Source organism: Orycteropus afer, unplaced genomic scaffold (assembly GCF_000298275.1).
Source record: "Orycteropus afer afer isolate SDZICR_OR568_19922 unplaced genomic scaffold, OryAfe1.0 scaffold00166, whole genome shotgun sequence".
NCBI classification, from domain to species: Eukaryota; Metazoa; Chordata; class Mammalia; order Tubulidentata; family Orycteropodidae; genus Orycteropus; species Orycteropus afer.
This window is the reverse complement of record NW_006921753.1, coordinates 2,420,723-2,442,711: the sequence shown is the minus strand read 5'-3', so window position 1 is coordinate 2,442,711 and position 21,989 is coordinate 2,420,723. Positions and strand designations below refer to the sequence as shown.

The 21,989-nt window shown below is 38.6% G+C and overlaps 1 protein-coding gene across 1 annotated transcript in view; it reads right to left on the bottom strand.

Moving 5' to 3' along the window:
* Positions 1–13,597, bottom strand: part of IFT57 (intraflagellar transport 57) — an 89,809-nt gene extending 76,212 nt beyond the window's left edge. The window contains exons 1-5 of the mRNA XM_042781756.1: positions 13,386–13,597; positions 11,307–11,309; positions 10,303–10,465; positions 9,454–9,572; positions 340–430 (exon numbers count right to left, since the gene is read on the bottom strand). Coding sequence (XP_042637690.1) covers positions 340–430; positions 9,454–9,572; positions 10,303–10,465; positions 11,307–11,309; positions 13,386–13,597 — 588 coding nt within the window. The remainder of the gene's footprint in view (positions 1–339; positions 431–9,453; positions 9,573–10,302; positions 10,466–11,306; positions 11,310–13,385) is intronic.
* Positions 13,598–21,989: the final 8,392 nt, after the last annotated feature.

The window sequence follows — 21,989 nt, the reverse complement described above, 5'->3', positions numbered from 1 at the left end:
CCTGAGTTTCCTCTCCTCACCTAATCCCTTCGGCTGATTGCTCTTCTCTCTGGCTTCCTGGCTTTTAATCCTCTTTCTCCTGCTCTTCCCACCTGCTACTTTGGGCGTCCCTGAGTTGTCTCTCCTCACCTGTAACCCTGGGGCTGAATCATTAGAGGACTCAAGAATTAACTTAACCAAAGATCTAAAAGACTGACACCTGATACTGTATTTAAAAGCTTTCCTATTCTAGAAACAAGGAAATATTTTTATAATAATAATAATAATAAAATGGATGTCTGGAGAAATTCAGAGAAGGGAAAGGAATTCAAGGAACAGAAAGATCACCAATGCACATACCTCAAATTCTTCGTCCACTTTATTTAATGTAAATTCTGCATCATCTTCTGGAACAGTTTCTTCTTCTAATTCTTCTACTGGGTATGTTGGCCTAAAATAATAAGGCTTAATATGAAACGACAGTTTAAAAAAGTATCTTAGGCGGACACAAGAGTATAATGTGAATATTAAGAACCTCTTCTGCAACAGATATTAGCCCTTTTTTGCCTCCCTCTACCACAACCCTTCCCATAACCACTGTTAAGCATATTCATCCTGAAACTTTCTATGTAAAGAAATAAAAATGTTCATCTCCACATTTTAAAACAAATGTACATAAATGAGATCATCCCATGCCTATTGTTATCCAATTTACTTTCTTCTCTTATCAATGTACTACATTCCAGTATATATACGTCTTTCACATTTTTTAAAAATGGCTGCACTGAGCTCCATTGTGTATCATAGGAGTCCTTGGGTGTTTCAAGCGTTTAAGCGATTGACTACTAGTGGAAACGGTGGCAGTTTGAATCCACCTAGTGGGGCCTTGGAGGACAGGTCTGGCAATCAGCTTCTGAAAGCTCAAAGCCTTGCACATCCTATGCAGCAGTTCTACCCTGTACAAATGGGGCCACCATCAATCAGAATCTACTTGACAGCAACTAAAACCACCAGTACTATAATTAACGTAACTGGCACCATATGACTGAACAGTGAGGTTGTTTCTATTATTTTCTGTTAAACAATGCTGCAAAGATCATCCTTGTACATGTACCTTTATGAAACTCATTTAGAATAAATTCTTCCAAGTGGGATGGCTGGGTTAACAACTTTGTATATATGATTGTTTTGTTAAAATATGCCAAATATTGCCCTAATTTATATTCCCAATACTGAAGAACAGCTTGTTGTTGTTGTTGTCATGTGCCGTCGAGTCGGATTCGACTCATAGTGACCCCTCCTTGGGTTTACGAGGCAGTATCACTACAGAAGTAGATTGCCCCATCTTCCTTCCGAGGAGTGGCTACCAGGTTTGAACCGCCAGCCTTCTGGTTGGCAGTCAAGTGTTTTAGGCACTATGGTCACTCCTTTTTCATATTTTTTCCAACATGGGGTACAAACTTTAATCTTTGCTAATCATCCAAGTAAAAAAATTTCATTCTTGCATTTCTCTCATATGAGAGAGGTTGAACATCTTTTCGTATTTTAACAGATCATCTGTGTTTCTATTCTAGTGAGATGCCTACTTATGTCATTTGCCCTTTACTTTTGTATATTAAGGATTTTTTTTTTTTTTTTTGCCACCTTCCCATTTTCTTCTGCCTGACCATTAGTCCAGGTTATTTGCCCCGTCCATGAGTCAGTATAAACCCAATCACTGAGGCAAACAGCATGCAGTTTAACCCTCAGTGTTGCTTTCTTTTTATTACATTTTGTTAAATCCCTTTACCCATATCAAACCTGTCTCTTAATTAGCCATCTATTTTCCTTCCTTTCCTCTCTCTTTCCATCCCTGATCACCAACAAAGAAAATTTCCTTCCCTGTGTAAATCTTTCCTTGACTTTTATAATAATGGACCCATAAGTATTTGTCTTTTTGTGATCAACGTATTTCACTCAGCATAATGTCCTCCAAGTTCATCCATGTTATGAGATGATTCACTGATATTTCATTATTCTGTAATATTGCAAAGTATTCCATTGTGTATGTACCATAGTTTGGTTATCCATTAATCTCTTAATTGCAAATAGTGCTGCAATGAACATGAGTATGAATAATTTATTCCTGTCCTGGGTCTCTATTCTTTAGGATATATTCCTAGCAATGGGATTGCTGGATCAAATAGTATTTCTATTTCCAGCTTTTTAAGGAAGTGCTATACTGATTTCCACAGTGGTTGTATCATTTTACAGTCCCTCCAGTACTGTACAAGAGTTGCAATCTCTCCACACCCTTGCTAGCATTTGTTGTTTTCTGTCCTGTTGAACTTTGCTATTATTGCTGGAGTAAGATGATATTTCATTGTTGTTTTGATTTGTACCTCTCCAATGGCTAATGGGAGCTCTGGTGGTATAGTGCCTAAGGCATTTGACTACTAACCAGAAGGCTTGTGGTTCAAACCCACCAGCCACTCCTCGGAAGGAAGACTGAATGAACTACTTCCACAGTGATACCGACTAGGAAACCCAAGGAGGCGTTGCTATGAGTCAGATCCAACTCGACAGTAGTGAGTTTGGTTTGTTTTGGAATGGCTAATGACCATGAGCATTTCTCCAAGTGTTTGCTGGCTGCTTAAATATCTTCTTTGGTCAAGTGTCTCTCTGTATCCTTTCCCCATTTTTGAACTGGATTATTTGTCTTTTTGATGTTGAGGTATTACAGTTTTCCAAAAATTTTAGAGATAAGTCCCTTATCAGATATGTTGTTGCATATTATTTTTTCCCAATCTCTCAGATCTCTTTTTACTCTTTTGGAGAAGTCTTTTGATGTAAAATATATTAAGGAAAATAATGTTTTGCCTAACCTGGGTTAAAAATATTGTTCCTAGTTTATTACCTATTAAAATAATTAATAAATGGCTATTCAAAATAAATACAATTCTTATTAGACAAACTTGACAATCTTTTCTTGTATGGACCTTAACTTTAATATCACATAACAAGGCATTCTCTCACATTACGTATTACTCTAGCCTTTTAGTACTTCTAATATCATGTTTTACATTAACATCTTTAATCATATTGAAATTTACTTTGATATACACAATAAGAAAGGCTCCAGATTTATTCTTATTTCCAAAATCTAGCTAGTGGTCCAAATACTAAATACATAACAATCCATTATTTATCCACTGTGATTAATAAAATGTATTTCCCATATTAAAAAATACACAAATGTATTTGGGTTTATTCCAGAAACTTGTCTTAAAAATTCATAACTCAAACAGGTTAACAAAATACAAAATCAACATTTATCATTAAGAAAGGAAAGTACTTTGAACCAAATTAATCTAAGGAAAGAATATCCTAATTAATCTAAGAAAAATTTGGTAACTCAAAAGCAATGTTCTTCTAGGATTTTTGCGATTTATATATATAAAATAATCATATATAAATATATAACTTCTTATAATTTGGAAGCTCTGGTGGCACAGTGCCTAAGACATTTGACTGCTAACCAGAACATTGGCGGTTCAAAACTACCAGTCACTCCTTGGAAGGACAACTGGGCTATCTACTTCTGCAGAGATACCACCTAATTTATATCTGCTAATATAATCACTAATGGTTAGTACTTTTCAATGTCATTTTCTTTCTTCCCCATGTATTACTATGGGGAGCTGCCATCAAGCAGACCCCTAACTCATGGAGACCCAGGAACAATGAGAAGAAATGCTGCTTGGTCCTATGCCATCCCCATGATACATTATGGATGGGAACACTATGATCCACAGGATTTTCAAAAACAGATCACGGGTCTTTCTTCCTAGTCCATACTAGTCTGGAATCTCCAGTGAAACCTGTTCAACATGCAAGCCTCCACTGACAAATGGGTGGTGGCTGCACATAACGGACAATGGCTAGCAATGGAACCCAGATCCCCACATGTTGTGAGATGCTGTCGAGTCATCTCGGACTCATAGCAACCTTATGTACAACAGAACGTAACACTGCCCGGTCCTCTGCCAGCCTCACAAATCTCTGCTATACCTGAGACCATTGCTGCAGCCACTTTGTCAATCCATCTTCCTGAGGGCCTTCCCCTCTTTTGTTGACCCTCCACTTTACCAAGCATGATATCCTTCTCCAGAGAAAGGTCCCTTCTGACAATATGACCAAAGTAGGTGAGACAAAGTCTGGTCATTCTCACTTCCAAGAAGCATTCCAGATGCACTTCTTCCAGGGCAGATTTGTTAGTTCATTTAACAGTTGACGGTACTTCCAGCATTCTTTGCCAACACCACAACTCCAAAGCATCAACTCTTCTACGGTTTTCCTTATTCATTGTCCAGTTCTCACATGCCTATGAGGTAAATGACAATACCATAGCTTGGGTTACACGCATCTTAGTCTTCAAGGAGATATCTTCGCTTTTCAGTGCTTGAAAGAGGTCTTTTGCAACAGATTTGCCCAATGCAATACATCTTTTGATGTCTTGACTGCTGCTTCCTTTGGCAGTGACTGTAAAACTAAGTAATATGAAGTCTTTGACAACTTTAATCTTTTCTCCGTCTATCGCCATGCGACTTACTGGTCCAGTTGTGAGGATTTTTGTTTTCTTTATATCGAGGTGTAATCCACACTGCAGACTGTAGTCTTTAATATTCATTAGTAAGTGCTGCAAGTCATCCTCACTTTCAGCAAGGAAAGCTGTGTTGTCTGTGTATCTTAATTAGGTTATAATTGAGCCTTTCTCAAATCCTGATGTCACATTGTTCGTCATACAGTCCAGTTTCTGGGATTATTTGCTCAGCATACAGATTGAGTAAGTATGCTGAAAGGATACAACTCTGATGCACCCCCTTCCTGATTTTAAATCATGCAGTATCCCCTTGTTCTGTTCGAATGACAGCCTCCTGGTCAATGTACAGGTTCCTCATGAGTACAATGAAGTGTTCTGGAATTCCCATTCTTCTCAATGTTATCCACAATCTGTTATACAGACAATCAAATGTCTTTGCATAGTCAATAAAAGAGAAGTAAACAGCTTTCTGGTATTCTTTGTTTTGAGCCAAGATCCATCTGAAATCACCTATGATATCCCTCACTCCACATCCCCTTCTGAATCCAGCTTGCATTTCTGGAAGTTCTCTGTCAATATACTGCCACAACCGTTTCTGAATTATCTTCAGTAAGATTTTACTTGTGGGTGATATCAATGATATTGTTTGATAATTTCCACATTCTGAGGGATCACCTTTCTTTGGAATGGGTATAAATATGGATCTCTTCCAGTCAGTTAGTCAGGTAGCTGTCTTCCAAATCTCTTAGCATAGCCAAGTGAGTGCCTCCAGCACAGCATCCACTTGTTGAAACATCTCAATGAGTATTCCATCAATTCCTGGAGTCTTGTTTTTCGCCAATTCATTCAGTGCAGCTTTGCCCTTCAGTACCACTGGTTCTTGATCATATGTAACCTCCTGAAATGCATGATCATCTATACCAATTCTTTAATTCTTTTTGGTATAGTGACTCTGTGTGTTCCATCCATGTTCTTTTGATGTTTCCTGCATCATTCATTATATTTCCCATGGAATCTTTCAATACTGCAATTTGAGGCTTAAATCTTTTCCTCAGTTCTTTCCCCTTGAGAAATGGAGAGTGTGTTCTTCCATTCTGGTTTTCTAACTTCAGCTCTTTGCACATTACATTATAATAATTGATTCTGTCTTCTCAAGCTGCTTTTTGAAATCTTCTGTTCAGTTCCTTTATCCTGTCAATTCTTCTGTTTGCTTTAGCTACTCTCTGTTCAAGGGCAAGTTTCAGAGTCTCTTCTGACATCCATTTTGGTCTCTTCTTCCTTTTCTGTCTTCTTAGTGACCTTTTGCTTTCTTTACAGATGATGTTCTTGATGTCATCTCACAATTCTTCTGGTTTTCAGTCACTGGTAATGAATGCATCAAATCTATTCTTTAGATGGTCTCTAAATTCAGGAGGGATATAATCAAGGTCATATGCTGGTTCTCATGGACTTTTTCAAATTGTCTTCAACCTCAATTTGAACATGCATATGAGCAGTTATGGTCTGTTCCAGTCAGCTCCTGGCCTTGTTTTGGCTGAAGATACTGAGCTTCTCCATCACCTCTTGCTATTGATGTAGTTGATCTGATTCCTGTGTACTCCATCTGGTGAAGTCCACGTGTATATCCATTGTTTGTGTTGTTGAGAAAAAGTATTTGCAATGAATAAATCACTGATCTTGCAAAATTCTATCATGTGATCTCCAGCATCACTATCACCAAGGCCGTATTTTCCAACTAACGGTGATTCTTCTTTGTTTCCAACTTTTGCATTCCAGTCACCAGTGATAATTAACACATCTTAATTGCATGTTCGGTCAATTTCAGACTGCATAAGTTGGTAGAAATCTTCAATTTCCTCATCTTTGGCTTTGGTGGTCGGTGCATAAATTTGAATAATAGTAGTACTGACTGGTCTTTCTCATAGGTGTGTGTATATTATCTTATCACTGACACCACTGTACTTCAGGATAGATCTTGAAACATTCTTTATGATGATGAATGCCATGCTATTCCTCTCCAATCTGTCATTCCCAGCATAGAAGATCATATGGTAGTCTGATTCAAAATGGCCAAAACTGGCCCATTCCAGCTCACTAATGCCTAGGATATCTATCTTTATGACCCCACATGGAAAGTGAGAATTCTACCACACTGCTGTCATAAATCATCCAAGTCATGATACATGACCAATAGGTCAAGATGTTCTTGGAAACAAGGGACATATAAAACTGAAGAATGATTGAGATACTAAAACTTCTGGTAAATTTAAAATATATTGGGCTATGTTGTTAAGTGCTGCCAAGTCAACCTCAACTCACAGCGACCCTATGTACAACAAAATTAAAACACCACCTAGTTCTGTGCCATCCTCACAATGCTTGCTATGCTTTAACCGATTGTTACAGCCACTGTGTCAATTCATCTTGCTGAGGACTGTTCCCCCTCCTTCGCTGACCTTCTACTTTACCAAGAATGATATCCTTCTCCAGAGATTGGCCTCTTCTGACAACTGACCAAAGTACATGAGATAAAGTCTGGCCATTCTCAATTCTAAGGAGCATTCTGGCTACACTTCTTCCAGATCTGTTCATTCTTATGGCAGTCCATGGTATTTTCAGGATTCTTCCCCAACATGACAATTCAAATGTATCAATTCTTCTACAGTCTTCCTTATTCATTGCCAGCTTTCACACGCATGGAGGTAACTGAAAATAGCATGCCTTGGGCTTGGTGCACCTTAGTCTTCAAAGTGGCATCTTTGGACTACAGTTATATTGGACTATTGCTAAAGGGGAAAGGAAGCGGCATCTTTTGACCTCCTCTAACTATAAAAGAGGAAGACAGAATCACCATCAACAGCCCAAGGCCTGTTCCTATGAGGCCTGACATGCTACCACCCTCTAGCCCTCTTACCAACCTTAGCACCAACCGTACTTCCCACAGTCTCCACCACCTCTTTGCTGGGTTCAATAATTTCCTGCAGTGGCCACAGAGAACTCACAGATTATGGGTTTTATTAGGGAAGCAGCAGGCTACAATTCAAGTTCAGGAATGCACTCAGGATAGTTCTTTGATCAGGACACTCTCCCCTCTGCTGTGGCCTTGGACACACCTTTCTGGCCTCTGCCTCTGTGGGCCAGGTAAGCCTGCTGCTGTCTCGTGCCTCTTGGTTCGACTGCCACCATCTCTCAGCCAGACATCTCTATCAGCCAGCAGTGAGAATCCCCCTCTGTCTCTTGGAGGGCTCATTTTAAGCCTGGCAGAGTAGCAAAACTAACCAATTTCAACAACAGAGTTCTACACACCTAAGAGAGAGCAAACTTTCCCAAAAGATTACTTTGTGCTGCTCCAACAGAAATACTCCAGGTGGAGTTTAAAATCAGGAGTTTAAAAGCAGCTACTCAGTTGCTCAGGGCAAATTCCACCATGGAATTAATTGTAATTCTCATTACAAGAAGTAACTGCTACCAGCTGCCCAGCTAAATTGACACATACTTGCATGGTCCCACCCAGTAATCCAGTGGGAGTTATAAAGACTATGGCTAGAAAAGTCATACCATGAAACATGAAATTCACTACCCCACAATTTATGTTGTTGCTGTTATGTGCCGTTGAGTCGACCCAACTCATAGTGACCCCTCCTTGGGTTTCCGAGGCAATATCACTATGGAAATAGATTGCCCAACTTTCCTTCCAAGGAGTGGCTGGTGGGTTTGAACCACCAGCCTTCTGGTTAGCAGTCAAGTGCCTTAGGCACTACGCTACCAGAGCTCCCACACCACAACTATAAACTTGGTAATAAAATTAAAATGTCAAATGGAGCAACACATCTCATAACTTACCTTTTCTGAAGTTAATAAAGAAGTGCTTTGGATCACATTGTCATTCTTTGTATTATATTAAACAGTAATGTTTAAGGAGAAGCATTTATAAATTACTTTTTTTTTTTAGTTCAAAGCTAGTTGAATAAAACTAATTTCATATGATTCAACCTGATGAAAACCTCACCAGGGAAGTTTATAAAAGTATTTATTAAAAGGGAGTTGGTGACTCTCCTGAGTGTAACTGAATATACATTAAACTATTAACAGGTAATAATATGCACATCTTTCTACAGAAATTAGTTCTAATCCAAAAATCACTATTTGCTCTTGTTTTACCTGCATAGTGCTTTCCATATCCTCTAATCTATCAGTGACCCCAAGCTTCAGCCAAATTCACATATTTTCTAATTTTAACTTATAAAATTTATAGGTTTTTTTAAAATATTTTGTTTCCTCATCTATACGATTATCTGTTGAGCATCTATGACATATCAAATACTATGCTACCAGAGTACACGTGAAGATTTCATAATCTCTAGAAAGACAGTCTAACCTATGAACAACATAATAATAGAGATATAAACAAAGGGCTGTCAGGTCAGAGAAGGAATCAATGAACAGTGTAGAGGAGAGTTTTCAGATGGCTTCTTCTAGTATTTTTCTTGACCAATCACAAAAGAGACAATCCCAGTGAAAGCAGTAAATTCCATTTTTTCCTTAAATCTACAGCTACCAATTTTCTCATGTATATAGTAATCTTTTGTGTGTAAAAAAAAAAAAAAACGCACAAAAGACTTTAAAATTTTTTCTTAATCTGACAAGAATTTAATAATTACCTATTTCATCAGTGAAAGAGCACAATATCTAACACATGAATTTAAACTGTTTTTGAAGAAATCTGGCATTCCAATTTTGTCTATATTGATTTTCTTAATCACCTGTGGCATTTTCAGTTTATAACAGTCAAGAGGAAATAATTCTTATTCAATTAAGCAATTCTGAACCCTTAGAAGGAGGAGCTATACACATATAATTACTAGTATAATTACTAGTTGGACAATTTTTACCTTTTCCAGGTGAAACCAATGTATTTTAATGCTTCTTCAGCTAAACAATCAAGAACGTAGCAAACATGCTCTCCATAACCAGACTTTAATTTTGAAGGAGGAAAATCTGTAGTTCTTCCCTAAAATATGAAAGATAAAGGAGTATTATTTGTTATTTATATTCCAAATGTCAAAATACTTATTACTCTGCATTTTTCAAATATGAATTAATAACTTTAGTTACATTGTCCAATAGAAACTCATATCTTTAGTTTTTTCTTTATAAAAACAAACTATTGATGCATAAAAAACTAAAGGAAAATAAAGACATTTTGTTGTCAAAAGTATTAAATTAAAAAGCATTAACTCCAGGGCAGCAGAGCCAATCACTGACCCTGTTGGAATGAAGATCAGTGAAACTACCAGCTTGGTATCATTGGCCAACCACATGAAGGACAGAGACTCACTTGCAAAAATTAGTAACGTGTGCCAAAAATGTCTCACTGTCTATCCTCTAGAAAAGTCAAAATGAAAAGCACAACTGCTATCTGCTCCATTAAATCAAGGTTCCCTTTCAAATGTAGTGTTTCAGCTTCCTAGTTTATCAGTTTTAAGAAGAACTAAGCACCCATAAAGTTACCTCCTAGATATGTCATAATTAAGAAAAATATTACTTCGGGCTGTACGTTGAGTATTTTTTAGAAGTGGCACTAATGCTGTAATATCAACCATTCTGAGGTTTTAGCTGAAAATAAATTGGCTATAGTCACATTCAAAGGATTCATCTAAAAGCTACCATTTATATAGTTGAATTTTCTATATTAAAATTCATAACTTGACAACATGCAGAAAGAGAGGTTTTACACTTACAAATGATCGAAGCTCTGATAATATGTTGGATATTGTTGCATTAGGATCATCATATTCTTGAGGCTGTTCAAAGGGACGTCCTGCTTTGTTAATCAACCAAGCAGCAAAAGTGCAAAACATGTAGAACTGTTCACCAGGGTTGGTAGGCAGTGCAAAATAGTGTCTGTTTTAAAACAAGGTAGGGAGGATGTGAAATAATTCAAGTAAATCTATAGTTATTAAAAGTGCTTGGTCCAAAACTGCCAAAGTACTTTTTCTTTGTTGTTGTTGTTTGCCATCGAGTCGGCCCTGACTCATAGCGACCTCTCCTTGGGTTTCGGAGACAGTATCACTACGGAAGTAGGAATGCCCAACCTTCCTTCCGAGGAGTGGCTGGTGGGTTTGAACCGCCAGCCTTCTGGTTAGTAGTCAAGTGCCTTAGCCAAAGGGCCCTGATATTTTACCCTTTGAAGTTTCCATTAATCTACAGCACTCACTAAAAACTAAAGTTTTTAACCAACAGACTTAGGGCAGTTACTACTGTATATAAAATATTAGTTCAAAGTCCTTACATGCAGAAAATGTAGTTCATGTTAGAAAACAGTATGTGGAACTTTTGCCGAAATCATTCCAATTCCAGGAATAATTAATAAGACAGTGCTTCCTGAAAATGGTAACTTGGATTAAGAGAATCTAGGTTAGAATAGACCTTAAAGATTATTCACTTTGCATTTTTGCACATTTTACAATATTACTGTTATTTTTACATATAGTTTCTATCCTATCAGCTATATTAATTAGCTATTCTCAACTTGGCTGCATATATGAATAACCTGAGGAGATCATAAATTAATAGTGATGCCCACCAAACACTGCCTCTTTCCTTATCAGTACCTTAAATCAGAACTTTTGGGAGCAGAGCCTCAGTATTTTAAAAGCTCCCTAGATTGTTCAAAGTTGCAGAGAGGATTAAGCAGCACATTCCCACTCTAACAAGCATGCTGAAATTTGCTAAATCTCTTAACCTACTAAAAATAGTCCTATAAGGATCAATATAATTTATACCTAAACATGTCAGGAATAAGGAGCCCTGGTGGTACAGTGGTTAAAACGCTTGGCTACCAACCAAAAGGTTAGTAGTTCAAACCCACCAGCTGCTCCACGAGAGAAAGATAAGGCAGTCTGCTTCCATAAAGATGACAGCCTTGGAAACCCTATGGGACAGTTCTACTCTATCCTATAGGGTTGGTATGAGTCAGAATCTACTTGATGGCAGTGGGTATGGTAGGAATAAAATATGCTAGCAACAACATTCAAGTCAGTTTGATCAAAAATCTTACCTTGCTTTATTTATAACTATTACTATTATGTTTGTATTATAGTTATTATCACTATTGTTGTAAGAATCAGTAGTCTACTACTTCATGTTTCCCAATCTTTTTTTTTCCTTCAGTATAAAATATAAACACTGTAGACAATAGCATAAAGTTGAGAAAGACAAAAAAAGGACATGAAGCCCTTCTAGGTAAGTATGTTCACAACCCTTCAAAGCACCCACCCACCAACAACTCACCTTTTCCCTATAGGCTGATAACTCCTCGAGTAGAGAGGAAGAGATACTATGATAGATCTAGGTCAGTAGTTCTCAAACTTTAGTGTTCATCAGAATGACCAGGAAGGCTTAAAAAAATCCAGACTGCTGGGTGCCACCAGTCTGATACAGTAGACTTGAGAAGGGGCCTGAGAAAGTACATTTCTAGTAAGTTCCCAGGTGACACTGGTACTGCTATACGTTGGTACAATGACCACACTTTTGAGAGCCACTGAACAAGGGAATCTCCACTCAGATCCATGATTCAAAATATCCTGCTGAAACTCTGAGGGAATAGTACAGAGCTGATATCAGTAGAACCTTGAGGTCATTTTCTTTTAGTTTCAAAAATATATTTGTGAAAAAAAGCAATGCATTTTGATCAACAGAAAATGTAAGTTGTCTATGTTATTCTGATGAATTCATTTTTATTTGTAGTAACTCCCAATCCTGCAACTTGTATCACAAATCAAACAACACTACACTTCTTTTCCTTCTAACTTTTCTGCTATTATGAATAGACTCAGCAATAGGGATAGCTTATATAAAGTCTACATAACATAGAATTCAAGTTATTGGAAGAGAGCAGATAACAAACATCAGGACTGTTAAGGGAAATTACTTGAGCTTAGTTACAGACTTTAATAGAAAGTGCTAGAGACTTAATCTAAAATGCCACTTATACGACAAAATAAACATATATAAGTATTAAAGTTTAAAAAAAAAACAAACTCACTGCCCTCGAGTGGATCCGACTCATAGAGGCCCTTTCTTGGGGTGAAGGCAAAGCTATAAAATGTACTAGTCTAAGTATATAAAGCTAGGCAACACTGGAGGACAAAGTGGGCCAGTCCATTACACTAAACAAGTAATGCCAGTGCCTTCAGGATACGATGAACTTTTTCGCACCCAAAATAAGGGGTGAACTTTAGGTTCTATGATAAAGGGGCAATTCCAATAGCTGTCATTTCATTTGTCTTCTTCAATTCTGAGTGTACTGTTAATGCAAAGGCAGAAGTCCTAAACCACAGCAATCAGTCAAGTTTACTAAGTGATCATCGAGGTGGTAGGTAGTTGCAGGGACAGGTTCTCACACGGAAAAACAAACAGGAATAGATCTAAATTATAACAGTACTACAGTACTCGTCTATGGGGATGAGATTATGGGTAATTTTATATTTTTCTACACATTTTCTTGTGTTTTTCTAAGTTACCTACAATGGATGTTTTCATAATCACAAAACACAGTGTGTTTTGTAGAGTTGAGTGGGTATGTTTTAAGGAATAAAAGACTGTCTTCTAGTCCTTCATGCCGTCCATTCCAAAACTTGTTTACTCGCTACAAAAATACCAAGTATGCGCGGTCGCCGCCAAGTTTGTGGTGAACCGCCCTGCCCAGCTTAGGAAGACGGAGACAAGGGCTTGCTAAACCGCGCTTAGCGTTCCCCAGCAGGATGATGGCAGGCAGCGCCCAGGGCTCTGCCGGCACTGCGCTTGGGACGAGGGGACCCACCTGGACGGGGGCTTCAGGTTGTTCTTGCGGAGGAGCTCCTCCTCATAGCGGAGCAGTTTCAGCTTCTCCACCAGGTCCTCCATGACCACGAACATGTGGTAGGCCGCGCCAGGCCCTCGCTCCACGACCACCTCTCCGGCCCCCTCGCCGCGAGACCGAGACACTCCATCCTCCAGACTTGACGGCGTGACTATTGCGGCGGCAGCAGCCATCGCAGGACAAACAGAAAAACCCTGGTGTGGGACCGGGCCCACAAACCTCTCTGGCTCAGCCGCCCGCGCTGCCGCAGGAGCGCGGCGACCTGTTACCAAGCGACAGCCAGGCAACCTATCGCTATGGAAACAAGACTCCGCCTCCTTCCTGGGACCACCCTCCAACTGGGGCGGACCTCCCAAACGACGTCACCATGGTCCCCGCCCCTTCTCCAGAAGCTAAGGAGAAGGGGGCTTGGAGGCAGCCCGGTCTCTCACGGAAGCGTGGCATTCCGCACCCCACATCCGGCCACGCCTCCTCTATCTTCGGCTTAAAGGCAGAGGCGAAGGCGCGTGCGTTTCGGCTGAGCTTTCCTAGAGGCGTGGCAGGTTGGAACTGTTGGTTGCTAAGGCCCGCTGAGCGGGCATCTGGGCCTGCTGGTAGCAGTTAAAAAGATCAAAGGGAGAGGAAGATGCTCAAGTATGGAAAACTACTCTAGCCCACTGATACATACATACATACATATACATATATATATAATTTTTTTTTCCTCTATATTGATATTTTTCATAGTTAAGTAGCGGATATTGTAGCTTTCATTTTTATCAAGAATTTTCCAACAGACAGGCTTCTTTTTAAAAATATAATCTCTAGCTCATTAAACCAAAAAAATCAAACTCACTGCCCTGGAGTCAGATCGGACTCATAGCGGCCCCTCCTTGGGTTTCCCAGGAGGTATCACTGCAGAAGTAGGTTGCCCAACCTTCCTCCCGGTGCGGCGGATGGGTTTGAACCACCAGCCTTCTTGTTAGCAGTCAAATTAGGCAATGTTTTATAGATCTACCTTGGAGATATTGCGAGTTCTGTTTCAGACCACCACAATAAAGTGAGTATCACAAAAAAGTGAGTCACAAATATTTTGGTTTCCCAGTGCATATAAAAGTTATGTTTACACTATACCGAGTCTATTAAGTGTACAATAATCCTAAGTTTGAAATACTTTGAGAGTTACCAAAATGTGACACAGAGACACAAAATGAACACATGTTGGAAAAATGACACCAATAGACTGCTTTACCCAGGATTATTCAAACCTTGAGTAATAATGCAGTTATCTGCAAAGGTTTGAAAAATGGCCTGCTGTCACTCCAGTGCTAGGAAAGGGGTCGCTTGGAAGTACGCGGGGAAGAAGAAAGACAGGATGAGCAAAACAGGAGGCTTTAAAGAATTTGTTCTACCTCAAAAACAAAAATACTAAACTCACAGCCTGCTGCTTCATCTGTTTCAAGTCCCTCATACGTAGTGTAAAGTTTTTGAGTGTCTTATTAAAACAACAAAGGAGATTATTTTGGGAGGAATTTCGCTGCAATGTGTAAGTATTTGCTACCTGCTATTGAAGTAGATTGCCTCATCTTCCTCGGAAGGAAGATGAGGCAATCTACTTCCGTAGTGATACTGCCTCGGCAACCCAAGGAGGGGTCGCTATGAGTCGGGTCCGACTCAACAGCACACAACAACAACAATTGACCTAAAAAATACAAGAAAGGGAATGTAACTGACCACTATGTGGACCAGCTTTATATTCTCAAAAAGCTTGTGTATCAAGCAGTTCTTCTAACAGCTGCTTAAAAAAATGAGGTAACTGGTAAAGTCCTGGAGGATTCCTGGGAGAAGAAAACTTAGGAGTTTGAACACGTGTTTTGTGTTTAATGTGACGGATCTTTGATCTCTTGTATCTTCCACTAAAGATATAGAAGAGTTGCATTTTTTTTTTTTTTTTTTACATAAATGAAGTTTGAAATGTGCCTTAATGTCTTTGGTTTTGTTAGAAAAATGGGCAGAAGAGCACTTTTGTTTTAATACCAGTGTAGAGCTAACTAGTATGATACTAATAAAAACATCAAAGTGAAAAATCAGAAAGACAAGTGTCTTTCTCTATTCACCAAAGAAAGGAAATACAAAAACAAACAAAACTGACCTATGTGGAAAGTAACACAAATGGGAAGACTGGGAAATGCTTTAATTAGCTTTTAAAAATAAAAGTAGACAGGAAAATTGGGTTTAACTCTACCCCACCGCCAAATTGGTCTTTCCTTTACTAAACTTTATGGAAGCAATGATTGTCTCCCCTACATGCCCACTTTCACATGTTTGGGAGGTGTGGTGTGTTATGATACATCTGTATAACTTTCAGGGCACAAAATAGATGTATAGCTTTTTAGGATGAAAAATCAATAAAAGCTGAGATATATGCTTTGAGGTGTTTGGTTAATGAACAAGCAACTTTTGGCTTTTAAAATGACTCTGAAAAAAATGTCAGAAGGCAAAGGGTAAATTGGTTACACCCAGATCAAGATGGATGTTCCCGCAGGACATGCTGCCTATGTGAGATATTCTGACATTTTCAGGACCTTATTTAACATTCAGTGTGAAATAATGAAGCATTTCATTGCATTTTGGCTGATGAGAACACTTTGAAAATGATGGATGTATTTTAACTGGGTGAGGGGGAGGCACAGAAACTCTCCAGGAACCTAACCATTTCCTTCCCAGGTGTAGTATTGATTCAGCCTGGGTTGAAAGCTATGTGAAGAATGATTCTTCTCTTTAATTTAGTTCAAAAAAAAAAAAAAAAGCAACAACACTAAAATATACAGTGTTGCCTATAACTAGCACAGAGAGAATGAAAGAAATAAAGGAAAAGCCAACTTTTCAATACCGTGTGTTTTCCCACAGTAAAAAGATGGGAAAGAACACTAAAATGCCATGTTATTTTTATAAAGTCCTGGGATAATTTTTGTTCACTTCTTAGTTACCCACAGTAGTTGATAACACACCAAAAGGTCATTTCCCTGATGGAAGTAGTTTCCTTCACGGGTGTAAGAGAATGCACATTCAAATCCTGTCTCAGCAACTTGCAAGCTTTGGTATACATATCTTTTGGTGTTTTGTTTGTTTTTGCAGGACTGGCTCATGCATTCACAAAGGAGTTGAGACCTGAAGAGAATGTAATGTTGAAGTATATTAATGCTGCCTTTACAGAACCTTAAAGAGAGATTTTTTCCTTGTTCTACTGAATTAACCACAGTTAATAGCTAGGCTTCTGACTTTGACTTTGATCTCTTGCAAACTGTCTATGAAATGACCAGAGGTAATTTTGAGACCTTCAGGGTCTTCCTGTGAATGGGATAGCTCTGAAAACAGAGTAGCTCCTCATTTCATGTTGACTGAACAGCATCTCAAAGAAAGCTTATTTAAGCAAAATGGATTTATCTGAAAGGTGTTTGGTAAGAATGGGGGCAAAAAGAAGGCAGGTTCAAAGACGGAGGGAGGCTTTCAAGCTGCATCTCCAAATATAAGCACAAGTCCTCTAAGAAGTGCAGACAGACTTGAAGAACAAATCTGCTTTGTGCTATAAGATGGTTTAGTACCACTTATTCACAATTTTAAAAACTGAGAAAACTGCTAAGAGAATAATACTTCTTTAATTAAAAAAAAGTCTCCTAAAAATCTTGGGGAGGGGGTGTGAAACCTTAGATGCCATGACTTTTAAAGCCAAGAACAAGGTAAAGACATTCACTCTTCAAAACTATACGAGAGATCAGAGCCAGTACATTGAGACAGAAAACTTTAAAAAATAGGGATATTGCAGAAGAAGAAATGATTGCAGGTGACATGATTAAAAAGTAAAAATCCAAGAGAATCTGCAGACTAGCTTAAGACAGCTCAACAAGATTGCTTTATATGATATCTAAATTAAAGAAAAATTATTAGAAATAGTGGTTAGGAAAAAAAAACAAACACTCAATACAAACCATGTATATAGTACCTAGGAATAAGTCTATTATATCTTTGTGGAAAAGTTGTCAAACTTTATTGAATGTCCTGGAAAAATCTAAATAGAAAAATAATGGTCATGGAGGAGAAAAATCATTATCTTTGCCCAGTCTATAAACTTAGTGCAATTTTGACTTAAATTCCTAGAGAGTTCATCCTGAAATTCATAAGTAATTTTTTTAACTTTTTTTTTTTAATTGTGATTTGGGTGAATATTTTTAACTTTTTATTGTGATGTGGGTGAGGGTTTACAAAGCAAATCAGTTTTCCATTCCACAATTTATATACACTTTGTTTCATACCATTGGTTATAATCCCCACAATATAACATCTGTTATTCCCATTTCCTCCCTTTATTTATCCATTCCATTCCTCTTCCTTTCCTCCTTTCCTGCCTTCTAAACTTTGTCCTTGGGCAAATGCAGCACTTTTGATCTTGAATGCCTGATTGTTCTAAGGATCATGTACCTTTTTTGATGTTATTGTTTATATTATAGACCTGTCTATTGTTTGGCTGAAAGTTGAGCCATATGGATAAGTTCAGTTTCAGGCTTGAAAAGTGACTGAGGGCCATGGTCTTCAGGGTTATACCAATGTCTATCTGGTCATTGAGCTTGGTCTTTTTTATGATTTTGAATTTTGTTCCACATTTTTCTCGCACTTATCCACCTTTTAATGGGATCACAATCTGAGTAGTCAGTAGTGGTAGCTAGGTATCATCTAGCTGTTCTGGTCTCAGGGACATGGAGGCTGAGGTTTGCATGGTCTATTAGCCCTTGGAATTCATTGATTGCATGTGTCTTTGATAATCCTCACTCTTCTTTGCTCCAGATTTGTTGTTGTTGTTGTTGTTATGTGCCGTCGAGTCGGCCCCGACTCATAGCGACCCCTCCTTGGGTTTCGGAGGCAGTATCACTACGGAAGTAGGAATGCCCAACCTTCCTTCTGAGGAGTGGCTGGTGGGTTTGAACCGCCAGCCTTCTGGTTAGCAGTCAAGTGCTTGCTCCAGATAGAAAGAGACAAATAGTAGCACCTTAGATGGCCACTCACAAGTTTTAAAACTCCAGTCTCTACTCACCAAAGTACGATGTAGAAGATTGTCTTTGTGGACTATGTTATGCCAATTGACTTTGTTGTCCCCTAAGACTATGATTTTGAGCATCCAGACTCAGTGACTTACTCCCTCAAGTTGTTAGTTATGCCTAGGGAGTTTTCAGAAGCTCTGGTGGCATAGTGCCTAAGGCATTTGATTGCTAACAAGAAGGCTGGTGGTTCAAACCCAGCAGCCACTCCTCATAAGGAATATTGGACAATCTACTTTCATAGTGATACAACCTCGGAAAACCACAGAGGAGTCGCTATGAGTTGGAAACAACTCGATGGCAGTAAGAGGTTTTTTTTTTTTTTCCTTAAGTCTTCAAGGAGACGTCTTTGCTCTTCAGTACTTTAAAGAGGTCTTTTGCAGCAGATTTTCCCAATGCAATATGTCGTCTAATATCTTGACTGCTGTTTCCATGGGTGTTGATTGTAGAACCAAGTAATGTGAAGTCTTTGACAATTTCAATCTTTTCTACATTTATTGTGATGCTGCTTATTGGTCCATTGTGAGGATTTTTTGTTTTCTTTATATTGAAGTGTAATCCATACTACAATCTTCAATCTTCATCAGTAAATGCTTCAAGTCATCCTCACTTTCAGCAAGCAAAGTTGTGTCATCTGCATATCGCAGGTTGTTAATGAGTCTTCCCCTAATCCTGATGCCACATTCTTCTTCAGAGAGTCCAGCTTCTCGGATTATTTGCTCATCATACAAATTGAATACAACCCTGACACACTCCCTTCCTGATTTTAAGCTATGCAGTATCCCCTTGTTCTGTTCAAACCACACCCTCTTGGTCTATGTACAGGTTCCTCACGAGTACAATTAAGTGTTCTGGAATTCCCATTCTTTTTACTGTTACCCATAATTTGTTATGATCCACACAATCAAATGCTTTTACATAGTCGATAACACACAAATAAACATCTTCCTGTGTATTCTTTGCTTTCAGCTAAGATCCATCTGACATTAGCAATGATATCTCTCATTCCACATTCTCTCCTGAGTCCAGCTTGTATTTCTGGAAGTTCTCTGTCAATATACTGCTGCCACTATTTTTGAATTATCTTCAGTAAGATTTTACTGTCATGTGATATTAATGATATCGTTTAATAATTTCCACATTCTGTGGGGTCACCTTTCTTTGGAATTGGTACAAATATGGATCTCTACCAGTCATTGGCAAGGTAGCTGTCTTCCAAATCTCTCAGCGTAGACGAATAAGTGCCTACAGCATGACATCGGTTTGTTGAAACATCTCAGTGGATATTCTGTCAATTCCTGGAGCCTTGTTTTTTGCTACTTCCTTCAGTGCAGCTTTGACTTCTTCCTTCAGTACCATTGGTTCTTGATCATATGCCACCTCCTGGATGAATGTCGACCAATTCTTTTTATTTTTTATTTTTATTATTTTTTTATTTTAAGAGTTTCTTTTACATTCAACATTACGTGTACATTTAGTTTCACTCCCCGTTTACCATGTCCAACAGTAACCCAGTCTCTTCCCCTCCCTACCCTGTAACTTTCCATCTGTGCCCCTCATATTTATGCACTCCTGTTTGTCCTGCATTTCCTCAATTTGAATGTTGGTCCTCTGGTGTCCCGTGGTCTATTGCTCTAAGGGATGTCTTACCATAGAGTAGGTGGGTGCATCATCCTGGGTTGAGTGGTCTGTGTGTACATCTTGTTAAATATTGGGCTGAGAGCCAGACCCTGGGGATGCATTTTATTGCAGGCACAGAATGTATTCCAGGTCTTTTTGGTACAGTGACTCTGTATATTCCTTCCATCTTCTTTTGATGCTTCCTGCATCACTCAATATTTTGCCCATAGAATTTAAGCCAATTCGAGGCTTAAATTTTTTCTTCAGTTCTTTCAGCTTGAGAAATGCTGAGCATGTTCTTCCCTTTTGGTTTTCTAACTCCAGGTCTTTGTACATTTCATTATAGTAATTGACTTTGTCTTCTCAAGCTGCTCTTTGAAATCTTCTGTTCAGCTCTTATATCTTGTCATTTCTTCCATTTGCTTTAGCTACTCTCCATTCAAAGGCAAGTTTCAGTCTCTTCTGGCTTCTGACATCCATTTTGGTCTTCTTTTCCTGTCTTTTTAATGACCTTTTGCTTTCTTCTTGGATGATGCACTTCTTGTCACCTCACAATTCCTCTGGTTTTAAGTCATTCGTGTTCAGTGCATCAAATCTATGCTTTAGATGGTCTCTAAATTCAGGAGGGATATAATCAAAATCATATTTTGGCTCTTGTAGACTTTTCTTTAATTGTTTTCAACTTCAAGTTGAACTTGCATATGAGCAGTTGATAGGCTGTTCCACAATCAGCTCCTGGACTTGTTTTGGCTGAAGATATTGAGCTTTTCCTATGCTTTTTGCCACAGATGTAGTCAATCTGATTCCTGTGTACTCCATCTGGTAAAGTTCACTAATAGCCGCTGATTGTGTTGGTGAAAAAAAGGTATTTGGAATGAGTAAGTCATTGGTCTTGCAAAATTCTATTATGCGATCTCCAGCATTCCCTCTGTATGCTATACTATATTCATGAATATATTGGCAGCACATACAATACATATGTAGACATATTCTCTGTCAAACCTATATATGTATTTGTGTGTGTAGTTCCATATACCTTTCCTCACCTATTCAGCTTGCATGTCTTCCCATAACTGTTCAGCTTGCACGTCTATGTATCCACTCATTGATTATTACTATTATTATTATTTCTATTATTGCATGATTGTGTATATAATGGGACCTCTGGTGGCATAGTGCCTAAGGCATTTGACTGCTAACCAGAAGGCTGGTGGTTCAAACCTACCAGCCACTCCTTGGAAGGAAGCTTGAGTAATCTACTTCCATAGTGATACTGCCTTGGAAACCCAAGGAGGGGTCGTTATGAGTTGGACTGACTCGGCAGCAGTGAGTTTGGTTTTGTTATTTTGTTGTAAATAATAGCATTTCCCTCCCTTGCCTTTAATTCTTGTGCTTCTCCCAGTGTCTTCCTTTGCCTTGATCATTTTGTGCTGACCTTCTCCTTATTGTATATTGCCTTTCCCTTCAACTAAATTATTATGTATCTACATTATTTTCAATAGACTCATGCATGTGAAAGCTGGATAATGAATAAAGAAGACTGCAGAAGAATTGATGCATTTGAGTTGTGGTGTTGGGGAAGAATACTGAATGTACCATGGATTACTAGAAGGAACAAATATGTCTTAGAGGAAATACAGCTGGAATGCTCCTTAGAAGCGAAAACTTAGTCTCTTGTACTTTGGTCATGTTGTCAGGTGGGACCAATCCCTAGAATAGGATATCATGTTTGGTAAATATGGTGGTTAAGTTTGTGTGTCAGCTTGGCTGGGCCTGATTGAATGGCTGGGCAGCTGGATGTAGTATTCCCCATGATGAGACTGGTAATCAACTCCATGGTGGAATCTACTGTGAGCAGCTGAGTAGCTGCCTT